This window comes from Semicossyphus pulcher, unplaced genomic scaffold, assembly GCF_022749685.1.
Source record: "Semicossyphus pulcher isolate SPU_LCO1_2020_fin unplaced genomic scaffold, fSemPul1.0.p SCAF_11, whole genome shotgun sequence".
In the NCBI taxonomy this organism is placed as follows: domain Eukaryota; kingdom Metazoa; phylum Chordata; class Actinopteri; order Labriformes; family Labridae; genus Semicossyphus; species Semicossyphus pulcher.
In genome coordinates this window covers 27,003,096-27,029,767 of record NW_027211615.1, presented here as the reverse complement: position 1 = coordinate 27,029,767, position 26,672 = coordinate 27,003,096, and the positions used below count along the sequence as shown (strand labels likewise).

Below are 26,672 nucleotides of genomic sequence, written 5' to 3'. Positions count from 1 at the left end.
AAGCATCTGAAGCTGAATTTTGTGGGAAGCTAAAACTCCCCACAGCAACAAAGGTTTTAAAAATACTACATCCGCTGATCATTTGTTCTGCCAGTAAAGTTTATATGTGTACCTCAGTCTTAAAAAGCTAATTTGGTTTTACTTAAATCCTAACCAAAGTGAATTTACTGTTAATTTGGCTGTCTGTCATTTTTGGTGGAGCAACACAATTAGCGTCTATACACTGGTAAATGCTAATTTCATTCATTTAAACTGATACACGAAACACTTATTCTAAATACTGTCTGTTGTCTGTTTTTCCCTTTTAGCTGCTCACTGAAAGCCATCGAGGCGGCCATTGCGGCTCGACAGTGGAAGAAAGCCGTCCACATCCTGGAGTTACAGGAGGATTCGTCAGCAGGGAAGTACTACCTGAAGATAGCACAGCACTACGCCTCCCTGCAGGACTATGAGGTGAGAGGACTTGTGATAGTTTGTCAGATTAGCTGATTTAACTATTGTTCACTATGCATTAGACTGATTCATAACCAGAGGCACTTGTACCCCGATGGTGCCTCTGCAGTTGCCAGGGGATAAGGAGAGGATAGCTGAGTAATTCAACTAATAAGATTGTATTAAATGAATGTGTCCATATATTTAGCTCTAACACCTGATCAGGACATGAAAGAGTGCTCAAAAAACTAGCTAATAATGCGCCTGAAAAGGAAGTTAAAAGAATGGATAAATATTTTTAAATATTAGCTTAAACTGATGAATAAACAATTACAATAGGTCACTAAAACTAACCGATAAACATGTAAAATAGTTGAATTGATTGTAATTATCAAAATATAATGGATGAGCATTTAAAATCGTAAGGTAAACTTAATAGATGCTCAATTGTAACAGCAAACTTAAACTAATAGATACACTGCTAAAATAGAAAGCTGAAACTAATGAATAAATGTTTAAAATAGTAACTAAAACTACTGGATAAATGTTTGAAACACTTAGCTATAACTAACTAATGATAGGTTGATATCGTAGTTACCCAATACTAGTGGATAAGAGGTTTAAATAGTTACTAAAACCAATGGATAAACAGCTGAAATAGTTAACTTCAACTATGAATAACGGTTGAATTAGTTAGCTAAAAGTAGCTGATAAATGGTTGAACCTGTAAGCTTAAACAGAGAAATAAACAGTTGAAATAGTTAGCTAAAACTAATGGTTAAACAATTGAAACAATTAGCTTAAACTACAAATGTTGAAATAGTTAGCTTAAACTAATGGATAAAAAGCTGAAATAGCTAGCTGAAACTGACTGATAAATGGTTGAAATAGTAAGCTAAAACAGAGAAATAAACAGTTGAAATTGTTAGCTTAAACAAATTGATAAAAACCTAAAATAGTTTCCTGAAACTGACAGACAAACAGTTGAAATAGTTAGCTAAGACTAATGACTAAACAATTGAAACAATTAGCTTAAACTACAAATGTTGAAATAATAAGCTTAAACTAATGGATAAACCGTGTCGATAGTTAACTGTGCATTAACAGCTAAAATAGATGGCTAAAACTGATGGATCAATAGTTGATCTAGTTAGCTAAAACGGCTAAACAAATAAAACACAAAGCTTAAACTACAAATGTTGAAATAGTTAGCTTAAACTACTGGATAAAAAGCTGAATAGTTAGCTTAAACTAATGGATAAAAAGCTGAATAGTTAGCTTAAACTAATGGATAAAAAGCTGAATAGTTAGCTGAAACTGACTGATAAATGGTTGAAACCATAAGGTAAAACAAAGAAATAAACAGTTGAAATAGTTAGCTTAAACTAATTGATAAAAATCTAAAATAGTTTGCTGAAACTGACAGATAAACAGTTAAAATAGTTAGCGAAAACTAACCTTAAACGGTTGAAATACTTAGCTAAAACTAATGGTTAAACAATTAAAAAAAACTGCTTAAACTTAACAGCTGAAATAGTTAGCTAAAACTTAAATGATAAATGGTTGAAAGTATTAGCTCCTACTAATGGATGCATGGATAAAACTAATGGTTCACAGATGTTCATGGAAGGCAAGAAGTATGAAAGTAGCAGTAACCTAATTTAGACCTTTATTATTAGAGCCTCTGTTATTTGCTTTGATTAATGTCAAAACTATGCCTCATTAATGTAGTTGGATACAATTTTAAGTGCAAGTACATTTGGGTTTGTGGTTCGGTGAGCTCCTGAGGTTAGTTTTACTCCCAGAATAACACCACCGCTTCCAGAGGGGTAAAATAGGTGGTGACATTTTGCTACTGGCAATTAATTTCCAAACGTCTCTAAGGGATGTGTACAGTCTCCCAAAACACACACACATACAGACACAACCTTGTACACAAAAACAGGTTTAGTTCAGTCTCTGTGGAGCAGTGTGTGGGCTGTGTTTGCTCGAGGGTGCTTTGGCAATGATGACAAGTTGGATGCCTGTAACAAACGTTGCCAAAACACCAGAAAAACAGGACTGATGAAAAGGAGAAGAGGAAGAGAAATCTGGTATAAATACAAAGAAAAGAGAAAAAGGAAGATGAGGATGACGGTGAAGCGGCGTGTGCTCTGCTCGTTCTGATGAGCTCAGCTGAGCCAAACAGCCTCCACAGACTGCCAGCCTCTGAAAATAGCAGGCCATTTCAGTCTGTTTGCTCTATGGGCATATTCACAGAAAGTAATTAAGATAACAAGCTCTTTGCTTTCCAACTTGTGGAAGTTGCAGGAAAAGTATAATTCAATTGCAAACTTAAACAATGGAGGAAGCTCACACCTGTGATTTCAATACAGGAATTATCAGGTAAAAAACAATGAGTTAACATTTTTTAATCAGAACGGACGACCGAGCGGCACATACATTTGTTTCACTGATGCCGGTGTGCAGCACAGGTTCAATGGAGGAAAACTTTTTCCTTTATGTAGCAGAAATCTTGACGTGATGAATGCTTCCCTGTTCCCACCTTACAATCTCTGCTTAATTCTTCCAACAGTTACACACTATGTCAGCAGTTCTTCAGTTTGTTTTTGTAGTCCTATGTTGCCTTTAGGAATGACTTTTTAATATATATTAATGTGCCATGGAAATATCAAAATGTTTAGGTTTTTATTTTAAGTGTTTATATTTCCTGAGTGTATGTGTGTGCTTATTTTGTGTGTTAATGGCCTGCAGGTGGCAGAGCAGCTGTTTGTGAAAGGAGGCCACATCAAAGATGCTATAGACATGTTCACTGCAGCAGGACGCTGGGAGGAGGCTCATAAGGTCAGTAAGGACACGCACTACACAAACAAGCATGTCAAATAAAAAGAGACCAACATTAATAGATAAAAATGTCAACTTTCTACTTGTGACCGCTGAAGGCTAAAATTGATTGTTTTTCTTTTATCGCCTATTCCTAATCTTGTCAAAGTAGAGAAGACCTTTTACCGCGTGTGTGTTCAGACATGTAAACATTGTAGCGCTTATTTGCTCCCATCACATTAATTGTTTTTTTCTTTATTTGTTCATAAAATACAACAAAATAAGAACATACTGATAATGCACAGGTAGATGAAATTAAAGCTCCTGTGAGGAACTTTCGGTTTATGAAGATTTTGGCGCCCCCTGTGGACAAAGCCGTACCTCTTATCTCTTTGCTGATTTTGTCCTGAACATTCTTCAGTGGTGGTTTTTCTTAAAAATACACTCATCCTGCTTTCTCTAACAGTCATATGTATCACTCACTTTAAATTTTGCACTGTAAAATGTAAACAATCGTCTGACACCTGCCCCCCACCAGCGGTGTCAGGCATTAAAAATAATGATATAGAAATAATCAGTCTTGTCTCTGATGGTTAGGTTTGCTTTTGTAGGTCATATAAAGTGATCAGAATAAATTTCAGGCTGTTTCATAACCAGCGAAAAACTCTTGCAGATTTAGGTTTGCTTAAAGAGCAGCTCCAGTCATGCTTTAAGACGTATAAAATGCTCTGCTTGAAATAATAAATTGTGTCTGATATGTTTTTTTTCTGCAAAATAAGTTTAATTACCTTGTAAAAATCCTCCCAAGGCATCTCCTCCTTCTCCCTCGTTAAAAATTCCTGAATCTTCATAGGCCCCGCCCACTATGCACATTTCCAACCGCCCCCTCCATCGCAAAAACAAAACACGTCTCTGCCATCATTTAGTAGCAACTTGTTGAAACTTAGCTAGCTTGAAATGTAGTAATTAGCAGTAGTAACATTAAGGTGAATAGTCAGTAGTGAGTTTGCAAAAAAGACGATGACGGTTACAGCTGCCTCGCGCATCGCTGAAGTGGTTGCCATAGGTTACACATAATGATATGCATAGCATCACTCCATCCATTAACGGGATTGGCTCCTTAGGTTTGTGACGTCTCAAACCTGCCAATCTGAAAACGTGTTGTTCAGCCTGTCCTTGGTACACTGCAGTTTAAAAGCAGACAGGCCCAGCCATGGAGGTGACTGCTCATGTTGTCCCTGATATGTCTTGTAGCACATGAAGAACAGCACATGGAGATGTTTACAAGGTTAAACACTTTGTTTCACTGGAGGGGGTCTTTCATAACATCTAAAAGAAAAAAAAGGAGAATACGTGCTCAGATTGAGTGATAATCAAAACACAAATTGGGCTATTTGTATGTATATTTAGGCCCCTGATTATTAATGGACTAAATGAAGTGTTTTGTTTGCAGTTGGCAGTGAAGTGCATGACAGAAGAGGAAGTCATGGCTCTGTACATCAGCAGAGCTCAGGAGCTGGAGAGAGACGGCAAATTCAAGGAGGCTGAGAGGTAAATGGAGTTTGACTTATTTATAGCAATTTGTCGCATCGCTTGCTGCTGGACGTGTCGTAAATGGACTAACGTGACTGTGTTTGAAGTCATCGCTCACAATTAGAGTGAGAAAAAACAGTATTTAACTGCTGACAGGTGGTAATTTCAGACGCTGTTTTGACTCGACTGTCTTTTTATTTTCCTTCCATTACATCTCAACCGACTCACAAAAGAACTTCTCTTTTACTTTTTGACACTCAAACTTTGAAACGCAAACAAACAATTCAATTACTAATGTTTCTGTGTGTGTGTGTGTGTGTGTGTGTGTGTGTGTGTGTGTGTGTGCAGGCTGTTTGCCGCAGTGAAGCAGCCCGACCTCGCCATAACCATGTACAAGAAGAACCGCATGTTTGATGATGTTATTCGCCTGGTGGCCAAACATCACCCGGACCTACTGACAGAGACCCACCTTCACCTGGCCAAGGTAAAGCAGGCTTTAAATAAGCCTGAAGAGGAACCAGACAGATAACAAAGATTCAACAACAATTTGATGGCAACAATTAGAGCTGAAGTCCCGAAAATCATCAACAGTTAATTTAGGTTATTTTGGTTTGTCTCCATAACATATCAGTAACAGACTTAGACTGAATAAAAGACGTGGATGTTGCCTCGGGTTTTGAACAAGCGGCAACCTCTGATGTTAAAATATGAAGCCACTGCAGAAGTGTAAAAAACAGCAGTTCCTTGAGTGTCCACTTGAGGCTCAGCCACAGACACAGACTAGTTTTGATAACTTGGCGTTTGCAGACTCCTCTCTCGTCTCCACCTCCATCCTCTCATCCAAATATGGTCACTTCTGGCTCCAGTAAACCAACATGGCGGCGGCCATATTTAGGCTTTATTTATGCAGTCGAGAAACCAATGGGTGACGTCACAGTGGCTACGTCCATTGTTTATACAGTGTATGGTTTTGAAGAATGAATGCACAAGTGTCTTAATCCTGCATTCTTTCTTACGGCCAGCAGGGGGCGACTCCACTGGTTGCAAATATAGGTCTAACTGTGCAGATCTTGATGATAAAATGAGCCTATTTCTTACCTCATGAGGACATTTTCCTCATGACTTTATGGTCCTCATTGCTAATTTGAACTCTTCTTCAATACAGCACAGTGTTCATTTAGTAAATTATGGTCTTTTTGAGAGTAAAACAGACGACATGGAACACTTTAGGGCGTGGCCACCTTAGACCATTTTTAAACCTGTTATGCAAAAGCCAGAATAAGCATCCAAATTAATATCACAGTCCTCTTGAATCACGGATGCTCCTTGCTAATCCCTGCACTAGCAATAGATGATAGCTTAGCGTTAGCTCATAGCCTAGCATTTGCAAGCCCTTTCGTCTTTTCCAGCTCCACTCTTTCTTCCAAATATGGTCACTTCTGGCTCCAGAAAATCAAGATGGAGACAGACAAAATTCTAGTAGTCCACAAACCAACGAGTGAGGTCACGATGACGTACACCTTAAGGCCATTTTTCTTTCTTTTTATGCCTTTGTTGACAGAGAGAGGACAGTGGGTAGTGTCAGAGACCGGGGATGACACGATGCAGGGGGCAGAGGGTGGGAGTCGAGCCCTGGGGCTGCTGCATCGAGGGCTCTGCCTCTGTGTATGAGAGGCCCGATTTAACCACGAAGCTAAACGCAGCGCCCCTCTTTGACCTCTCTTAAGTGATGCAGTGAGGTAGCTGGATAGCTAATCCTGCCTACATTGTTTTGATTGGTCGTCTGGCTGTTATAGGGCACAACAGCTGACCTGTATTGATCCCGAAACATCTGGGATGTGATGTAGTAGGCCTTAAGTTGCACTGTTCATGAATTGAAGTCTCATTATGGGAGTTTTTTCTTTATTTATTTACATCTAGATAATTTGAGATTGTTTACTCTACAGTTCAACCACAAACATAAACATCCTTTGAATTCTTGCTGCCCATGTAAGACGAGCTGAAAAGTAGCAGCTCGGCTCCGCTCAGCATCCTCAAGAGCAGTATTCAGACAGCAATAAATTAGGTTTCCCATCTGAGAAGCTGCAGTTTGGGCACCTTTACAACTTCATCATGATTTTAATATGAGGATGGCATGCGAGACCGTCCTCTAGTTGTTATGTAACAGCAGATGAGTGCATTCATAGTGCGGTTATGGTGGTCTGATTAACTTGTGAGACAAAGAGAAGAAGAAGAATGAATTTGCTTTCAATTCTGAAGGTAGAAAGATGCCAATCAACATACTTTCATTACATTCAGGCGAAATACATGTCTAATTTTACAATGTTATATTAGTTGAGTCCAGATTTGGTCGCTCCGACTCTGAGATTTTAAGCTCCAGATAGTTGCAGTAAAAAGATTCAGAAGAAATCCAAATGGAGCTTCATCCCTAAGTGTTTTTACTTGCTTTTGTCAGCAGCTTTAACTTTTTTGCTGTGTCGCCAACTGAGAAAAACGATTGCTGAAGGGACATGAATTCTACTTATCAGCACCTCTATTTAGGACGTACATTCACATACTTTAATCAGTTCTCTATGTAGATAATCACTGCTGGATCGGGCTGTTTTGGACAGCCTTACTGGGCATGATATGTATGTTATGTTTATGTGTGGTGTGAATGTGTCCTGCAGGAGCTGGAGGCTGAATCCAGGCTCTCAGAGGCCGAGTACCACTTCATGGAGGCTGATGATTGGAAAGCTGCAGTCCAAATGTACAGAGTCAACGATATGTGGGAGGAAGCGTACAGGGTAAATACGGTCACATTATTTCTGAAGACTTCCGAGCTTTTACCGCTCCAAATGTAGTTTGTGTGCTCAAATGTATGAACTGTAATCGTGTATTCTAGAGGCTAAAACCTTTACACAACAAATAATTAGTTATGGTTTGTATGAAGTCTTTAGAGTTTGGAAGGCAATTTATTTGATTCTTTATGGTTAGAAATACGCTACAATTAATACAAATCTCCAGTTTTCCTGTCAATCATATAAACCACAAATCTTATAGTATTTGAAATGAAACCATCCCTGCGTCTTAGTTCTTTGTTGTCTCCAGATAGGAAACAGTAACTAGATGACAGGTGGATTTCTTTTATCACTTTAGAAACATGCCAGGCTGTCGTTTTAATTACAACCGGCTGAGTTACACAGTGTATATAAAAATGGGCTTTGGAGAAGAGCCACAGAAAGTGAGGCGTGCAGCTGGTAGAGTAAACAAAGAGGCAATATACATCGATTGCTCGGGAATCCTGTAAACTTTATCTTTCACAATTGCATTTATAGTAACAATTAAGATGTTGAGGAGGCTTGAAATTTTTGGTTCAGGTACCTTGAAAGTGTTTGAAAAAGTGGGTAAATTTGATTCAAACAAAGCTGAAACTTGTAGAGTAGCCGGAGTAAATCCCTTGCAGTCCCTCAGTATCTAATTTTGACTTGTTTGAACAGCCCCACTCTGCCAGTTTGAGGCCGTGATGGATCCATCGGGTGCATCCTTCGTGGCCCAACGTATCCTGAGATTCATTGCGCGGCAATTCAAACGAAATGGCAGACTTTTAAACGGCCAAGGAATACACTTTAAAATGTAAAACTTTTTGGTTTCAACTCAATCGAACAGCTAGTGTCACACATGTTTAAGAAAACGAAAGGGCCCTTGAAACAAATTATCTTTAAATAAGAGGTTAGCTTACGTGACTTTAGTTATGCTAGCTAGTTAGCCCGCTAGCTACCTGTTGCTAGGCAACAGGAGCGGTGTTTGGTGGCGCAAGGGTAGACCAGACCGTCTCATTTTAGTTCGGATTTAACGGCCTACACAGGCTATGAATGGAGCATCCTCCGTGGACCGCCTCCTTCGCAGGCTGCAGCCTGTAAATTGGGATACAGCAAACATGTCAGTCAAAGCATAGCTTAGGTGTTGGATGTGTTCCAGAGACCCCTTTACTTATCATCACAAGTTAATTTAACAAAAACCTGTAAATTAATGTGAGGTTAAACACACACAGTTAAATGTCAATGACATTAAAGATGTATATTGGTTAAAAGCATGTGTTTAAGGTACTTATATTGATGTATAGAATACAATTTCAGACTTTTACAGTGACTTTAAGGATCTAAAAAAAAAACAGGACAAAACCAGTTTATGACATTTTAATATTCAAAAGAAATGTTTGCAGTGAATTTCACCTGTCAAAGTTGGTCTAAATTTTCTTAATTTTTATGTAGTTTACTGGCTGACACTCAGATTTAGTATTTATAACAAGCATCATATAATATAATCTAGACAACAGTTAGTTCCAACCAAGTAATCTGATTGGACAAGAGGCCTTCAATGAGTGCTGTTATAGAGAACATCACTGGGACTTTACAGCAGACCATGTGTGTCTACAGTGATCAAGCTGGTACCTCCGAATCACACCACAGACTCTTGTTTCACTGGCTGATGATAAATTAAAACTGATAAATGTACACGATGATAACAGCTGATCTGTGGTAACCTGTAGACACAGAGTGCAGGAGAATATTTGGGTTGCTTAGCAACAAAAGTCCAGTTTGAGTTAAGTTGAGGAACTCACTGAGTTGGTGGAGCAAAAAGTAATCTGTTGTTGATTGTTACTGTTTACTGCTATTTGCCGCTTGTATAACTGTTGTATCAAAGCAATATCACACTCGAGGTTGTGATGTTGAATATCATCATGGCTGTGATTATCTGCCGCACTCAGCCACAACATCACTCCCTCTTATGTGATATTGCTTCATTAGGAGTTAGCAGATTTAAGTGTTTGTATTTATCAAAACCTTCTACTCCTCCCAAACAGATTATTGATTGTACAGTGAAGTTGTAATAATATTAAATATGTCTTCAAAGAAGAAGTTATACTTGCTGACAAATACTGTCTAAAAATATACAATTAAAATGTACTTATTGCTGCATACAAATACAAAGTAACATTTTCATGTGTTATAAACAGTTAATTAAATGTTTTTAATGCTCCTTATAAAAGCTAAAAAGGAGGAGGTAAGTAGATTGTTACTGATCACTGAGCGAGAGAATCATTATATTGCTGCTGTTGTGTTGTGAGCTCAGTGCAGCTTTATAGCTTCTATCAAATGTCTTTGATTGTCTATGCTGAGGGGTTAGGGAGCCATATCGCAGCAGGACTCCTATAGACATATATTTGCTCATAAACTGGTGTGTGTGTGTGTGTGTCAGGTGGCTAAGAGCCATGGAGGTGATGGTGCCCAGAAGAAGGTGGCCTACCTGTGGGCTCGCAGCCTGGGAGGAGAGGCGGCCGTCAAGCTGCTCAACAAGTTTGGACTCCTGGAGTTCTCCATCGAGACGGCTTCTAATAACTTGTAAGCTGCTTCACGACACACACAGCGGTTCATTTTATACTCGCACCCTAATGAGTCTCATGAGAACTGTTTAAACTCCTACGAGGAAAAAAAGCTTTTTAATTTACTTTGTAATGTTGGAGATATTTTGTCCCTCATCTGGAGGTTTAACGAGTTTTATTAGGCAACGAGCTCCCACAATTTAACCTCCAAAAATCATTTTCATCTATGAAGTTTCTGAGTCAGTAAGTCACTAAAAAGAGGGGCGAACTGCTCTGAAATTTCTGGGATAAATACAGTTTATCAAGACATTATTGTGTCTTCTATCTGGACCACAAGACATTCCTCGTGCTGGCTTTAATAAACTTTCTTTTCCACCAATGCAATGAGTGTATATCTTACGGTCATTTATTGTAAACCTGACATCATTTCCTACTCTTCTATTTACTCCCAAGTGCGTTTGACTTCGCCTTTGATTTGGCTCGACTGTCATGCAAAGAGAAGATTCCTGAGATCCACCTGAAACACGCCAACTACCTGGAGGACGAGGTAAATCTGTTGCAGCCCTGCTGCAAACATATCAAACATATCTGCTGTCCATAACTGTTCGTCTGCATGATATGCTTTATCAAAACCACCGCACCACCACGAACAAGATCATTTTCAATAAGCAATTTAATACCTGTGAAACCGCTGACTTTCCAGGGAAATTTGGGCAGAATTTCATGTGTTCATTCTTTGGACCCAAATCTCTTTTACATATTAAACTGTTTATTTTTTATGTGAGATATTTATCCAACCAGTAGTCTTCAAAGAAACGGCTTCATTAAAGAAATCTGCTTCTTCTTTAGTCGGCATACAGTCTTACATGTGATATTTGGCTCAAATTAGAATACATCTTCCTTTTTGTTATATCTACCTTTCTTCTTAATTACATAAATACAACTTCAAAGCTGTAATTTCGAAGATCTCAGTTTCGTTCTCTTTGGTGGCACCTGTGGTGATAAACTGTAATTGCAGGAGCACACTTCCCAGATATCCAGACAGTGCTGCGTGTGTGACGTCCACGGTTGGCTCCGGTTGTAACTCTTGATTTTCCTGGCTGACGGTCGCTTTCCTTTTCAGACTGTTTGCTTCATCTGAGCGTCGAGTTTGTTTCTTTTTCTTTGGATTTTCACTTCTTGTTGAAGTTGTATCTGTAGTCATCCATCTTTTCTTTGTTTGTTCAGCAGTAGTAGATTAGTGTATACTCGCAACACTTGCAGAGAGCGGAAAAGCAGCTGCTTCGCTCCGCCTACCCGCTCTGGCAGACCAACCACTGCTGGCTGATGGAAAACGCGTCACTAACTGGGCGCCACAGACACCCAGTCTGTAACACTGCAAAGGTTTTCATCGGTGGCCCATAGGCTCAGTCACCATTGTGTTACCTCATTCAGTGATAGATAGAGACTTAGCAGACATTTATTTACATGAAATTCTTTGAGATTATTACTTTAAAAAAGAAAACAACATAAACAAATGAACACCACATAAACACAAAGACCTTGTTAGCATGAAATCAAAGGAAATAAAGAAAGAAAAACATAGAAAATAGGGGTGAATAAGTGTTACACTTGAATGGGTTATTGATACAGAACTGAGTCTGATCTGAAGGACGAGATGAATGATCCATTTTGCCTTGGCGTATTTCTAAGTAATATATTAGATTCATCTAATTTTACAACAGTCAAACATACTTCTCGTTCACAGTCCTGTAAATGTGATGATTTATTAGTAATTCTTGCATAATGAATGTCTGCTAGCCCACGTCAACTACAGTAAGTAAGAGTGCGAATCCTGATAAATGAAAGTAGATCGATTCTTTACTGTCCTTTGTCGTCACACTCTCTACATAAAAACATTTTAGACCTCAACATAACTACATGAAAGACAGTTATACACACACGTCTATTCTGATACTCTGTACCTGTTTATTTATTTTAGGGAAAGTTTCCTGAAGCTGAGCTCGAGTTCATCAAAGCAGGAAAACCCAAAGAAGCCGTGTTAATGTGAGTACCGACCACGCTAACACATGTAGCCCAGTGTGACTGTGAATGGCTTTAAGGACGGCAGTTCCTTTTCTACACAGAAGACTTAACTATTGTTCTGTTGGTTATATTTGTGCCTTGTGTTTGTTTACCGCTCCAGGTACGTCCACAACAAGGACTGGGCCAATGCGCAGCGGGTGGCCGAGGGACACGATCCAGAGAGCGTGTCTGAGGTTCTGGTCGGCCAAGCCAAGTTCTGCTTTGAACAGAAAGACTTCCAGAAGGCTGAAGCATTCCTGCTCCGAGCCCAGAGACCCGAAATCGCTGTTAAATATTACAAGGTGAGCTATGAGAGTCAGACTGGGCTTAGAAACAGCAATAACAGCTTTCCAACTAAAATGGTGCTGATTTCCTATTTTTAGATCGAAATAATAGACCTGTAGCTTTTGCATTATGATGTTCTTTTATGTATTTCATCAGGATGCAGACATGTGGAGTGATGCCATGCGTATCTGTAAGGAGTATCTCCCCAACAAGCTGTCCACGCTGCAAGAGGAGTACGAGCAGGAGGCGTCAAAGAAGGGAATCAGGTGAGATGAGAGCAAAGCTTTGATGCTGTCCTGCTTTAACAAAAACACTGAATATCTTATTATTGTTGCAATCAGATGCCAAAAGCTGTGAGAATGTGACTCTTAATTAAAGATCAGATGTTTTCCATTAGATTCTGTTGACCTCTAATGTTTTTATGTTTCTCCTAAAAAGCCAAAATAAAACCACAAACCCACCATGAACGTTTGACAGCCTCTCCCGCTCACCCAGCAGTATAATCTATGCACAAAGACTTGGTTTGATGCTTTATTAAAACACAGCTCGTGTGTTATCCCAAATTTAAACCACCAATGAGGAAGAGGCTCGTTAGCCAGGCAGAGCAGCAGCAGCGAGCAAACAGCTCTCATCCTCCTCCCTCCAAACGCTTCTCCCTCTTTAATGACTCGTGGGAGAAAAAAAAACATCAAAAGTTACCAATGGAGACGGACGAGGAAGAGGGTCGGAGTGAGAACATACTGAATTATAGAGGAGAATTTAGAGGAGCACAAGGCCTCGTGCTTCCCACAACCGTGATCGAATTTCTGTTTGGTTACAGATGATTCCTGTTCGTGAAACGTAATGAAAATAAAGCAATAAAAAAGACAGAGAGGAACAGGAAAGAGAGTTAGAAATAAACATCCTTTGTGATTAAACACCGAACTGTAGACATGATTGTTGCTGCTGTCGTTACCTTGAAAATGTGCGTAATGAATGTATTTGTTTCAGTCATTGCTGCCCAACTGAAGTGTATAATAACTGCAATAAAACAATTTTTGGAAGAAACGTCGTAAAGAAAACCACAAATCTTTTAAATTATTCAAAATCTGTTACATAAAGATAACGGGTGTCAAACAAAGAGATCTCAATTCCTTTTGTAACCAGCAGATGCTCCAAAAGGCTGCAGGTATTTGAGCTTCTTTAGAGTGAATTTTCTCCGTTGCCATCACTACGTCGTTCTTTTTTACCTGCTTGTTAAACTGATAACTATTTAAAATCGTTCGTCCCCTCTGCAATTAGATTGCTAAATCCTTAGGTACAGAGTATTTATCCTTTTATTGTTTTATAAAGCTTGTCTATTTATAACCAGTCACCTTAAAGTCGAGATGAAACGGCATTTCGAGTATCTAGCTTCCGTATCGTGACGTATTTCCGAGTGAAACAGGACGTGCAGGCGGGACATATCATTAGAGGGATTTGATTTGATCGTTGAGAAGTGGGCGTAGACAGACGTTCTCCACAGCGCAGTAGCTAGCTAACTGACCGAGCGTTCTTGGTGCTCTGCGGCTAAATGTTGCAGATTGATTGGTTGAAATTGTTTGGTGCTAACTTACGTAAGCACGCGTGAAATTTAGTTTTACCGGAAGAAAAAATGATCTGATTTTGATATAAGAATACGAAGAAATTGATTTTCTGTATTTTTTTTGCCTATATTGTCAAACAGATGCACAATATTACCGGGGATGTGATCTAAAAGGATTAAAATGACATTATTCATTTCACCTCGACTTTAATATCAGTATTTATTTAGATCTTATTTCAAATTTTATCTCTTCTGTATAATTTATTGAGTCTGTGCTTCGCAGTGTCTTTTATGTACAAGCTGCTCCAAATAAATTGCCCCAAGAGGGATTAATAAAGTTGTTCAAATTGAAATGAATTGAAATTATAGCTACTGTGTGGCAGAATTAATCTATTCCCTGTTAGCTGCACTGATAACTGATGATAAAATGAGCTACTGATCAGAAATGTAAGACATGATCGAGCGATTCATCCCAGACATATTGGATCTTCGTTGTTAGCCTGCAACCAATCATTATTTATTTTCTTTGTTGGTTAATTTCTTTAATAAATTGTGAAAAATGTCAAATATTGATGACGTCCTCAAACATGTAGTTTGGTCCACAATCCAAGGATATTAAACTTACTGTCATAGAAGAGAGAAAGCAGAAAATATTCACGTTTAAGAAGCTGCAGTCAGATTTGCCCTTTTCTGAAAGAAAGAAAATAAACAATGAATCAATTTTAAAAATAGTTGGAGGTTAATTGAATAGTGGACAATTAGTGGATAAATGGTTGGAGCTCTAGTTGGTGGCAATCTGTCAGTTTCTTTCCAATGTACGTTTCCAACGTCAATTTAGCACCATTTCATCAACAACCTCAATTTTCTTCACTTTATTTCTTGCGAGCTATAATTTTCCGTCGAGGAATGACAAGACTTTGAGATGCCGTGTGCAAGGATACTAACAGTAAAATTCAATAGAAATGTTGTTATTAAACTTTTAAGTCAAGTTGAGATGACTTCTTTTGTTCCCATATGGCCCTGAAAAGAAGTCTGTTTAGGGTTCTGAAGTCTGTTGAGCTGTTAGAAGCCCTCACATGCACCTCAGATGAAATGATATTGTTTGTGTCTCCTCATGTGACTCTCTTTTTTTGGTGTCTCAGGAGTGTGGAGGGTCTGCTGGAACAGGCCAAAGAGTGGGAGCAGTCGGGTGAATACTCCCGAGCTGTGGAGTGTTACCTGAAGGTGAAGGACGACTCCAACACCAACCTAATGGAGAAGTGCTGGATGAAGGTAAAAGATTTAATATTGGTCCAATTAGCACAAATATACAGCAGTTCCTCTTACTGCCACATTGGTCAGAGAATTAATGACTTACTTTTATACTCAGTCCAAGACGGAGGCTCTGAACCTGAAGAAAGTCTGATTTATTCTTCACACTGTCCTCAGCTTTATGTTTCTTTCATGAGAATTTATTGATATTTTTCAATCCTCAGAACTTTTTTTTTATCAGCCTGGTTACTATGTGATGATGTTGGGTCACTAGCAGTGTTGGGTAACGCTTAAGATCACTTTTGAGTTACCACAAATCCCCCGTTACGACTTGATAAATGTGGGATATATTGTCAGGACGGCGTGTAGCCTGCTGTCCGTCCACCTTTGAATGTATCGACTCTACCGTCATTGCATCGCCTCGTTTACGGCCCTTAATCTGTAACTCTGCAGCCTGATAACAGGAATGACAGACGCAGTATAACCTTTACAGCTCTTTATTATGCTAACATTGTGACAGTGAACTGGTCAGAGGCATACAGTGTTAGGCACAGCTGTTTCCATGACAACAATACAACACAGGCTCTTAGCCCCACCAGTGTTGTGGAGCTGTGTTTAGCTGCAGATGCTTCGAGCTCTTCACAGCTGACGACACAGCTTACATTTCACCATCATGTTGTTCTCGTCCCTTTCACCCAAACATTCAGAATAATGTGAATATTTCCACAAAGTAAACGCTGTCCTCTCTGACAGCTCGCTAATTGAGTTAGCTAGCTACGCATGCGCACTGACACCTACTACCTTCTGCTGGTACGCAGCTACCTGCCGAGAAGGAGGAGAGAAACAGAAACAGAGCTTCGGGGAGTCTGGAAAAGAGAAATACAATCAAATGAAGTTGTCAAAAGCTGTTATTTATCAAGCACAAACCGTCCTCGAGTTTTTGAAATGTTGGTTTGACAAAAACAAAGTGCCATGTGATTTTGTTTCACAGCTTTGTTTGACATTTTATGGCCTGAAATGATTCATTATCTCAGCTCATGTTTTTAATTCTAAGAAAAAATACAGAAGCTTTTGTTGTTTCTCTTATTAATGCTTGCCCACAACTCCTTCAGGTGATAATATAATATGATGTGGGTGCTGCTGCAGCTAGTCGAAAGGTTTTTTTTGTTTTAGCAAATAGTGAATAAACAAAACAAATAAAGGGAACAAAGGCTGGGCACTAAAACATCGTCCCCTGTGAGCTTGGGTAATGGATGGATGATAGAGTAGATGTGTAATGGTAGCCGACCTTTCCTCTGAGGGGAGAGGTCACAGTGACATCAGCATCAATAGATTTCCTTCCGGGGGTGAACAGCGGGTATTGTGTGTTATTGATCACAGCGCTGTGGAGGTCAGATCATTTGGAGTTTGAGCGGTTGGTCTGATGGTGTCGCTAAAAGAAAGGTCACCAGGTCACAGAGATCAATACTTATTTTTTTTCCTTTTGGGAGTTTAATTAACCAGAGAGAGAGAGAGAGAAAGAGAGAGAGTCTCATTTGGAAACTGAATGGTTGTTCTCCTGGTGGTGTTCGAGGAAAGGTCATAGGGTCACAAAGATCAATATGTAGAGAGACGTTGGACATTATCCCTTTCACTTGCTCTTACAGAATCCGTACGTTGATGCACAGAGTCGATCTGTTAACATCTAAAATGATTTTATAACTACTGAAATACTTTTAATGTTCATGCCAGGATGTAGAAAAATAAATGTGTATTTGTGTGTGTGTGTGTGTTTTTCCAGGCTGCAGAGTTGTCCATCAAGTTCCTCAGCGGAGATCGAGCTGTGGCGGTCGTCCAGGTGGTCGGACCAAGACTGACGCAGCTGAGGAAGTACAACGCTGTGGGTGAACACACACACACACACACACATCATGCCACAAATTGTCCTTTTTAAGCTGTTAAATAAGAAGAACTGACTGAGTAAACATCCAAGATGGAAGAACTTTTACTAAATTATTGTATTATTGTTATTGTATTGTGTTTTTAATGTGTCTGGTGTTGTGTTTAAGGCTGCTGAGCTCTACCTGAACATGGACCTCATCAAAGAGGCGATCGACGTCTTTATCGCAGGCGAGGAGTGGAACAAAGCCAAGAGAGTCGCCAAGGAGCTGGAGCCCAGGTTTGAAGACACACACACACGTTCATATATACAGCACATACACAAACACAACTGTTATTAAAAACCGGAAAACGTTGGCAAAGTCTGAGATTGACGTCAAGACAGTAAATAACCTTCTGATTAGATATTTTTTGTGTTACCATCTTACTTAATCACACTTATGACCTCATAAAAATACAGAAATCATCTAGAGAGTTATTTTGTTTGTCATCTTTGGCAGATATGAGGAGTACGTGGACCAGAAATACAAAGAGCACCTGAAGAACCAAGGCAAAGTCGACTCTGTACGTACCGTTACTCTGTTACACATGTTACTGTCTCACTGTTGCATCGCATCCACGTCCTCAATTTCAGAGCGCTTCTCACCGGCGCTTACTGTTGCTAGGTTACGAAAGTTATCTGGCGGCACTTCTGCTTCCCTTGTAAGTGACCGTTAGGTCTGCTTTAAGTCGCTCTGTATGCTGAATATTTGCTTTTCTTCAAGGAAATTTTACAAAGAAAACAATTTAAAGGAATCATGTCCTGTTGTTAGCAGCAGCTCTACACCTGGAAATTGTACCCTCGAAAAACAAAAGGATTAGCTTCTCCTCCGCCATTGTTTTTGACAAAGTTGATATGTGAAGTCCCGCCCCTTCTTGATTTGATTTTGACTTTGACAGTTGAGGACAGTGCGCCCCAACTGCACTGGTTTTGTGTTGAAAATAGGCTCTGCCAGTGAAAAGAAAGACGTTAGTGGGCACAGACCATTATGCTGTTAATTTGGGCCTGATTGAGATAAAATACAGGTTCAGAAAATGTGAGGAATCTTTTCCTCTATCAAACATTAACCAAAAGAAAAACAGCAGGGAAGTCAAAATATTTCCCAGAGAAGGAAATTAACCGAATATTTGCGTAAAGGAAGCAGATAAATTCATCTTTCACAGCACAACGCTTTTAAATGTGCATATTACTGAGATTAATGTACATGATTTCTGTTTTTTTAAGTCCTCACAGAGCAAATAATCCCAATTCACTGATGTTCGAAGCTGCAAACGTGTGAAAAGTTGCAGCGTTTACATCCTATTTTAATGTCATTATACAGAAATCTTATAGTTCCCATGGCTGATCCACATATTTAAGTTGTTGCCTTATATACAGGATGCATGAAAAAAACGGGAAGTCATCAAGAAAGCAGTTAAAGGATGCAAAATAGGAATACACCCCCGAGTGCAGGATGAGTCATCAGCACTTTTTAATGTTTTCCAGGAAATAAAAACTCTGAAATACCTTTTAAATCACCTGCAAACTGACTTTTTTTGGTCTAAATATAAAGCCCTTTTGATATCAAGGGAATAATACATTCTTAGATGGTTTAATGTCAGGTTTTAAGTTCCTGTTCATGAAACAGAAATGCTGTTTTTTATGACTCTGTGTGTGCTTGTGTGTCAGCTGGTGGGTGTGGATGTCGTAGCGGCTCTGGACATGTACGCAGAGAGAGGCCAGTGGGAGAAATGTCTGGATACAGCCTCCAAACAGGTATGAGCACACGATCTTTATCATTTAATTAGAGTTGGAAAGATGGAAACTCTTTAATGTGAAATTTAACTTTAACAGACAAGGAATTTAGTTTTAAAACGTCACGTCACAGTTTCAGCTCTTCTCATCGTCCGTGTTGTGTTTCATCAGAGCTTTAAGATCCTCCATAAGTACGTCGCTCTGTACGCGACACAACTCATCAAAGAGGAAGACCCCCTGAAGGCTCTGCAGCTCTACGTCCAGCACGGAGCTCCACCAAACCCTCAGGTGAACAAATGTCCCCCTTATAGGTCCATTTAGTATCTCTCAAACGTCTTATTTTGTATGACTTTGTTTCACTTCCTGTTTGGCTACGAGATCAGAATGAACTTCTTTAACGCCCAGTTTCAGGTTCTCGAGACACAAATGGATGCTTCTGTACGTTTTAGCTTACCACTCTTTTAGCTCTTTTATCGTTCATTGAAATTCCCATTAGTTTTTGCCTGGACGACAGCTACTCTTCCTGGGGTTCATATCCAAATAGAATACCTAAAGTCAACAAAGTTTGCTCTTTGTACACTAAACATTAACGTTACAACATTTGACAGTTTCTATGGAGGCTCCATCCAATAAATTTCATCTCTCTGAATCTCAGAACTTTAACATCTATAAGCGCCTGTTCCTCGACATCATCAATCTTCCCGACACCGATGGACCAGAGTCGTACCGCATGTGGGCCGACCTCCGCGACTTCCTGCTGCAGCTGGTAAATCACAACGTGCTCCACATCAAAACTCTGGACTAGACTTGATAAGATGTTAAACTCTTCCGATAACTGTTGTTTCATTTTTCTGTGATTTCAGTGTGAGAACATGTCCAGGTCAGCCGAGGCCAACTCTCCGGCTCATGAAGACTTTGAACAGCTGCTGCTGATCGCTCACTACTACGCTACGAGAGCTGCATCGAAAGGAATCGAGCAGCTGGTACGTGAAACACAGAAACACTCAGACTAACCTGAATTTACCTGCCTATAAAGAGAATATTTCTTCTCAGTTTGAACACATATTGGCGCTAAATACACTTGATATAAAGCACCTGAACACCATGTCAAAAATGTACTCATACAATCATCAATATGACAAAGGAAAAAATAGGAATGCCAATGTAATCTCTGATCTATTATTCAAGCTAAACTCTCTGATTCTTTCCTAATTTTGACAACAAATCTTCTTCTTCTTCTGTGTGTTTTCAGATCAGTGTAGCGGCCAAGCTGTCCGTGTCTCTGCTGCGTCACACTGAGCTCGTTCCTGCAGAGAAGGCTTTCTACGAGGCCGGCCTGGCGTGCAGGGTCAGTAGTTCTTCTTCCCTTTCCGTAAATGTTCCTTTAATACTTCAGTTTTCGTGTTTATGGCCTAAAAATGTTCTTCTTACCCAATGACTGCATATAAAGATGGATGACACGTCTCTATCTACTCGCGTTGTGCTTATATGAAGCCAAAATACCCCCAAGGCGGGTACAGCCAGAGTCTGTGCAGTAGAGGTTGGCTGGTGGAGCTGTGTTAATGATGTCCCGCCCCTTCCTCTACCCAAAACACACATTTAACTTACAGAAAAAAATCGACAAAGATCCTGCACATCAGCGTATTTAACAGCAAAACAGCTGTCTGTACTGTTAGTTTTAGTTACGTCTCCTCTCGCCGTTCCTCCTCTACTCTGCTACTCGGGAACAGAACGCTGCAGGAGCCCGATTTGTCAACAGAGCTGTCAATCATGAAGCCACACCCCCTTTTTATAGCATCAAATAACAAATTAAAAGTGCCAGAAAAATGAACACTTTTATCATAAATCAGCATGATAAGAGCTAACTCTAATGAGAGAAACCATGTTGGAGAAAAATTTATTTGACGTGTATTTTGATTTTATAGTTTGACTCATGTCCCATCTGTTAACATGGAGGAGGCGGCTTTATGAGCTATACTGCAGCCAGCCAGTAGGGGGCGGTAGAGAGGGAAAACCTGCGTTTATATGATGGAAAAAATATCTTAAGCTCTCTGTATTTTAACGTGGCAGGCTGTCGGCTGGGAGAACATGGCCTTCATCTTCCTAAACCACTTCCTGGATCTGTGTGATGTGAGTAAACACAATGAGATGTCTCATATCTCGAGTTTTGAGTTTATAAATACAAAAAGTTATAAATATATGACAACTACAATCGTGACTCTGAAGTCTGTTTTCTGATTGGTGGATGGTTTCTGCCTCCAGGCGATTGCAGAGGGAACCCTGGCTACTGTCGATCACACTGACTTCCAGGACACAGACATTCCCTTTGAGGTTCCAGTTCCCACCAAACTCTGTGTCACCGTAAGGCAACCTTTCTACACACACATAACCAAACACACTCTTTAACGTCATATAAGTCATATAAATCAGATCTGGCTCAGGTAGCACCACATGCAGTTTAGATTCTAGAGGCAGGCAGGAACAGAAAAACATAAGTATCATTAACTGTCCTTGATGGCATGTAACAGATTACAGATGAAAACAGAAAGGTTCAAAGGACCAGAGAGTTAGCCGGAAATGATTAGAGACAATAACAGGATCATTAACAAAAATATTCCGCCATTGATGAAGGCTGAAGTTTTTACATTTAAACCTCACATTAAACTGATTGGATCTTTCTTAAATCAACTCCAGATAGATGGATGGATGATGGATTGATGGATGGATATTTTATTGATCTATAAGCTAGGTTTGGCTAGCTCGTCACCGCTAAGCTTCTATTGCCAACTTAGCCAATCTAATAATCAAAATAATGCTTATTTGCTGCCCTACTTGTGAGAAGGATTAAAAGAGCGTCAGATGACTGAAGTGTGAGGTTTCACTCTGTTCACTCTCTTATCTGTGTGTTCGTGCGTGTCACAGGACGCCCAGCGGGAGCAGATCCGTGACTGGGTGCTGATGGTGTCCATGGACCACCGGGTGGAGCAGGTTCTTCCTCGAGACGAGAGGAACTCGTACGAAGCCTCGCTGGTGGCCACAAACACCGGCCTCCGCTCTCTGCCCTGCGTGCTCACCGGTAACACACACACACTTTCAATAGAGGACTTTTTACAGTTTGTACTTAAGAAAATAAGGACCTGAATATTTACCACACGTCTGCATTCAAAGCTAAGCATTATCCACTGTGCTACTTAACATTTTACTTTTATATCTTTATGTTTTGGTGTAAAATTACTCTTCTGTTTTCATATGAATGTAAAGATATAAAAACCTGTTAACCTCTACATTTTTAGGATTATTTTTTACTTCTACGACCTTCTTTTATTTTTTCTAGCCGTGCTTTTAATTTGAAAACATGTATCTATGTCTGCACACCTCATACAAACAGGATGATTCCTCTAAAGCTGTTTGTCCTTGAATCTTAAAGAAATATACGCTGTGAAATAAACCTTCACCTGCAACAAGATATACGATAGATAGAGTTTACCTCCGACTCTGTGGTGTTGCTGCCTGCAGGGTACCCCGTGCTGAGGAATAAGGTCGAGTTTCCGCCTGTGGGGAAAGCAGCCAACAAGGACGACTGGAACAAATTCCTCATGGCCACAAAGGTGAGAACAGACTGATATCAGGTGAGTTTTCTGCTTACACAGTCACTTCCTGCGGAGCCTGTAAATACAAGCTGCAAACAGAATAAACAGGAAGTATCCAGTGGCGGAAAGCACTGTGCTAGTATTTTACTTTCATGCCATTTTCTTCTCCCACAGCATCAGACTTGAATATATTACTTCCTTTCTTTCACAAATCCAGTTTTTTTACACACAAAATATATGAAGACATTATAGATTATAATATTTTATTAACAGTTTATACAAGTACAACTTAAACGGCTAGTTAATTAATAGTTTGCAATATTGTTCCTACTGTTACTATGACAAATATTTAATGGTTCCAGCGTCTGTAAGAGGAACATTTGCTTCTTTTTCTTGTTAACATTTTATTTTGAAAAGTACTGAGCTTTCTGAAGATGTCCCTTGAAGTTTTGGATCATTGTTTTCACCTGTTACAGTCGTGTTTGGTACATTTTACTCATAATACTGTAAGGGGTTGAGGGGCAAGGTAGTTGGAGGGATCTACATTTCTGCCAGGTGGCTCCACCCACTCCCTATTGACAGTATTGGGAGCAGGTGTGGGAAGCCACACACCTGGGGCTGATCAAACATCAGGGGAGAACAAAGGGGATCAGGAAATTCAGTTCGTGTGGCACATGCTGGGAGTAGGAGGCTCTCTGTCTCTTGCACTGTGAGGCCCAAGGCGAACTTGTGGTGATATTTCTTTTGAGCTGGTAAGTCGGTTAGCGACCCGGCTAAGATAGTCTTTTTCTTTTGTGGATTTAATGACAGGCCTCCTGAGGGAGCTAGATTTTCTGTTTTGTCAAAGACTTTCTGTTAGGGTAAATAAAAAACCCTTTGTTTTCCGTTAACCTGACTCTGTGTCTGATTGCTGCACCACCGTTTTTACCCTGTCCTCTGCCCAATCCTGTTACAATACTTAACGTAAATCCGGAATACAAGACGCAGGGTATCCCAGAGGGAAAAATGTTTTCTATAGATATTTATTAAACATGTAAACGAGTTATTTCAACACTATTTCAATTGATTTTCATTTGAATCACACACAAATTACTGCCTACCATCTCTTTTCACCACGTCGAGTTTGTAATCCTGCTAGCTACCCGTGCTGTAGTTGAGCTCAGCCTACGGTAACGCTGATTGTTGTGAGGGCGGCGGCTGCACTGGCGGTCATGACGACGCAGGTCTGTGACGAAGCTTTAGCTAGATTATCGCACCATTGTCTGGGTAAAATACAGTAACACAATAACATACCTCTCTCTGGTATATCGGTCACACTGGTATATAGGACACAGCCCACCTTCTAGATGAAAAAAATTTATTAAAAGTGCATCTTATGCAGCGAACTTGACGGTACATATTTCATACCTGTTCTAAACTGACATTTTAATGCTAACTTTCGCTTGTAGTTTTGTCACAGTGTGATATTTGTACTTTTACCAACTTAAAACCTGAACTGATTCCAACAGCTCAAACACGAGCAACTGAATCCAACATGGTGCACTTTGTTTGTAACACATGCTCGTTAGGGTCAGTGGTGACTCTGAGGGTGAAAGGTTGTCTGTCTCTGTGTGTCAGCACTGTGATTGACTGGTGATCAGTCCAGGGTGTAACCCCGCCTCTCGCCCAATGACAGCTGGGATAGGCTCGAGCCCCCCCGCGACCCTGAACCGGATGAGCGGTGTAGATAAAGGATGGATTTTCCTAATTATTGAATTCTGCACACACAGATAATCAATTCATAATAGACTCAGACCTTTGATTAACACTATTAGACACTTAGCTTTTGTCCTAGGCTACGTCAGATATACACACCTTTACATACAGCTACTTACAGTTTCATGGGTTGTATGTTGAATCTGCTTTTCAAGTGGTTGTTGTCTGTGTCCCTCTTCCCCCACAGACCACGCACAGTCCCGAGTGTCAGGACGTCCTCAAGTTCATCAGCCAGTGGTGTGGAGGTCTGGCGGCGTCTGGATTCTCCTTCCACTGATCTCCAGCCCTCATTTAAACATCTTAAACGGGCCACCAACTATTTTTTCCTCAAGTTATTTATTTATTCAGTCATCTCTTCATTTACATTTTCTCTTGTTGATACATTTTATCTCCTCCTCTCTTTCAAAGCCTTTTTCCGCAAAGTTCATGAAAAGCAAAGGCACGATTTTGCTTTGTCACATGTTTTATTTGCTCCTTGCCCGTGTAGAATTGAAGTAAACAGGAGGTCATTATTAGTCTATAATATTCACAAAAAGGACCAAAACCAACAACTTCAGTTCTTTCATTGGTTACTGACTTTCCTACGCTGCCTGTGCCTCTTAACTCCAAGCTCATCCTTACCTCTGAAGACGTAAATCTTTAAAACAGGTCACAGTTATATAGTTTATTATGTTTTTATTATTCAGTTATTTCGTTGAAGAGCGGATCATTGTAGTTGTTTGCTAACTTTTCACCAACAGGAGGAAATATTGCATAATTTTGGGGCTTTTTCAGCGACAGTTTTATCCACATTTGGTCCTGGAGTATTTGAAGCGTTAAATGTGGGATTCGGTTAAAATAATCTGCAGTGCATTTGTTCAGTTTGTGTTTCATTATGTGTTTTAAATAGTTAAATAACAGTGGAGCTCTGTGGTACACATGAATTATATATTTCAGGCTTTAAATACACAAAACATTATGGTTATTTCGATTTTTCATGGGACCTAAAAACAGGACACACAAACCTCTCGCTTAATTTATTCGTGCTCTCTGACCGTTCAGTTTATCGTCATTATATCGCAAAACACATTCCTATACTCTCCTCTACCATACCTCTCTCTCTTTTCTATCTTTCCCTCTCCTCCCATCAGAAGGACTTTCTCTCAGGATGGCATCGCTGTATAAAAGCCAAAGGTTTCAGATTTCAGCTCTGTTGTTTCCTCTCCAGCAGATGTTATGACACTTAAAAGGCTTTTGGACGGACGGTCAGAAGGACTTTTTAATGTGCAGAGTCGTAACTGAGCTTGTGTGTTTCTGAAGCCAGCGTCTCTGGCAATGCCTTTATTGTGTGTTTGATATGGAATGTATTTTGTTAATAAAGTCTAAAAATAAAAGATAGTTTCAAACATTTTGTTTGTGTTTGTCGCTTTTACTCATTTAGATGTTAAGGCATCAAGTTGTGATATTTTTAGTCAACTTCCTGAATATGGAGCCGAGTAAGTACGAGAGGGAAAGGCTTTCTCTTGTGCGCTTACTTAGGTCAGGGAAACGCTTGTTTCCAAAACCGCGGATCTTTCGTCTTTGACTAATTTCTCACTTTTTTCTGTATTTCTCTTGATTTAATCTACACCAGTGAAGTAAGACAAAAAATGTTTTTATCTAATCTAGTTTTTGACTCAAGAAAGGTTCTTTAAAGGACTTTTTCACTGTTGTTTAACATATTTTACAACTTCAACTTCAAACTCTACAGCAACGTTAGCTATGTAGAAGCTAAATGCTAACATGCGCTCAATGACAATTCTAGTACGCTGATGTTTAGCAGGTTTAATATACATCATATTCGTCGTCTTTTTGAGCATGTTAGCAAGCTAGCATTTGCTTATTACTTGGCAATCAAGTTATTCAAATGACTACCTCTGTCATTGTAATGAAAATGATCGTCATCGTGGGAGAAGCAAGTTTAGCATGTAGTGTCCCGCAGGTTATGGAAAATGCCATTCCATAAATCTCAGAGCTCAACAGGCAGACAGGATCAGGCATTTTTAGGCTCCATTAAAGCTCCTGTGACGAACTTTCGGTTTGTGTTGATTTTGGCGCCCCCTGTGGACAAAGCCGTACCTCCTATCTCTCTGCTGATTTTGTCCTATACATGCGTAAGTGGTGGTTTTTAACCAAATAACCTCTTCCTGCTTTCTTTAACAGTCATATGTGTCACTCACTTTAAATGTTCGCTCTTGAAAATGTAAACAAAGGCAGCGTGAAGTTAATCACTTTGTCTGACACCTACCCTCCCGCCAGCCGTTTCAGGCATTAACAATAACTATAGAAATAATCAGTCTTTGGTGTTGACAGTAGTATATCACTCTATCATCAGCATAA

The 26,672-nt window shown here is 39.8% G+C and overlaps 1 protein-coding gene across 1 annotated transcript in view; it reads left to right on the top strand.

Moving 5' to 3' along the window:
* Positions 1-25,670, top strand: part of ift172 (intraflagellar transport 172) — a 50,702-nt gene extending 25,032 nt beyond the window's left edge. The window contains exons 25-48 of the mRNA XM_069683893.1: positions 309-453; positions 3,187-3,276; positions 4,709-4,806; positions 5,137-5,272; positions 7,458-7,574; positions 10,030-10,172; positions 10,607-10,700; positions 12,135-12,199; positions 12,339-12,519; positions 12,659-12,768; positions 15,209-15,338; positions 17,098-17,196; positions 17,366-17,475; positions 17,696-17,759; positions 18,904-18,990; positions 19,141-19,257; positions 19,625-19,735; positions 19,833-19,952; positions 20,222-20,317; positions 21,040-21,099; positions 21,232-21,330; positions 21,892-22,045; positions 22,486-22,577; positions 24,502-25,670. Coding sequence (XP_069539994.1) covers positions 309-453; positions 3,187-3,276; positions 4,709-4,806; positions 5,137-5,272; positions 7,458-7,574; positions 10,030-10,172; positions 10,607-10,700; positions 12,135-12,199; positions 12,339-12,519; positions 12,659-12,768; positions 15,209-15,338; positions 17,098-17,196; positions 17,366-17,475; positions 17,696-17,759; positions 18,904-18,990; positions 19,141-19,257; positions 19,625-19,735; positions 19,833-19,952; positions 20,222-20,317; positions 21,040-21,099; positions 21,232-21,330; positions 21,892-22,045; positions 22,486-22,577; positions 24,502-24,591 — 2,608 coding nt within the window. The 3' untranslated portion in view covers positions 24,592-25,670. The remainder of the gene's footprint in view (positions 1-308; positions 454-3,186; positions 3,277-4,708; positions 4,807-5,136; positions 5,273-7,457; positions 7,575-10,029; positions 10,173-10,606; positions 10,701-12,134; positions 12,200-12,338; positions 12,520-12,658; positions 12,769-15,208; positions 15,339-17,097; positions 17,197-17,365; positions 17,476-17,695; positions 17,760-18,903; positions 18,991-19,140; positions 19,258-19,624; positions 19,736-19,832; positions 19,953-20,221; positions 20,318-21,039; positions 21,100-21,231; positions 21,331-21,891; positions 22,046-22,485; positions 22,578-24,501) is intronic.
* Positions 25,671-26,672: the final 1,002 nt, after the last annotated feature.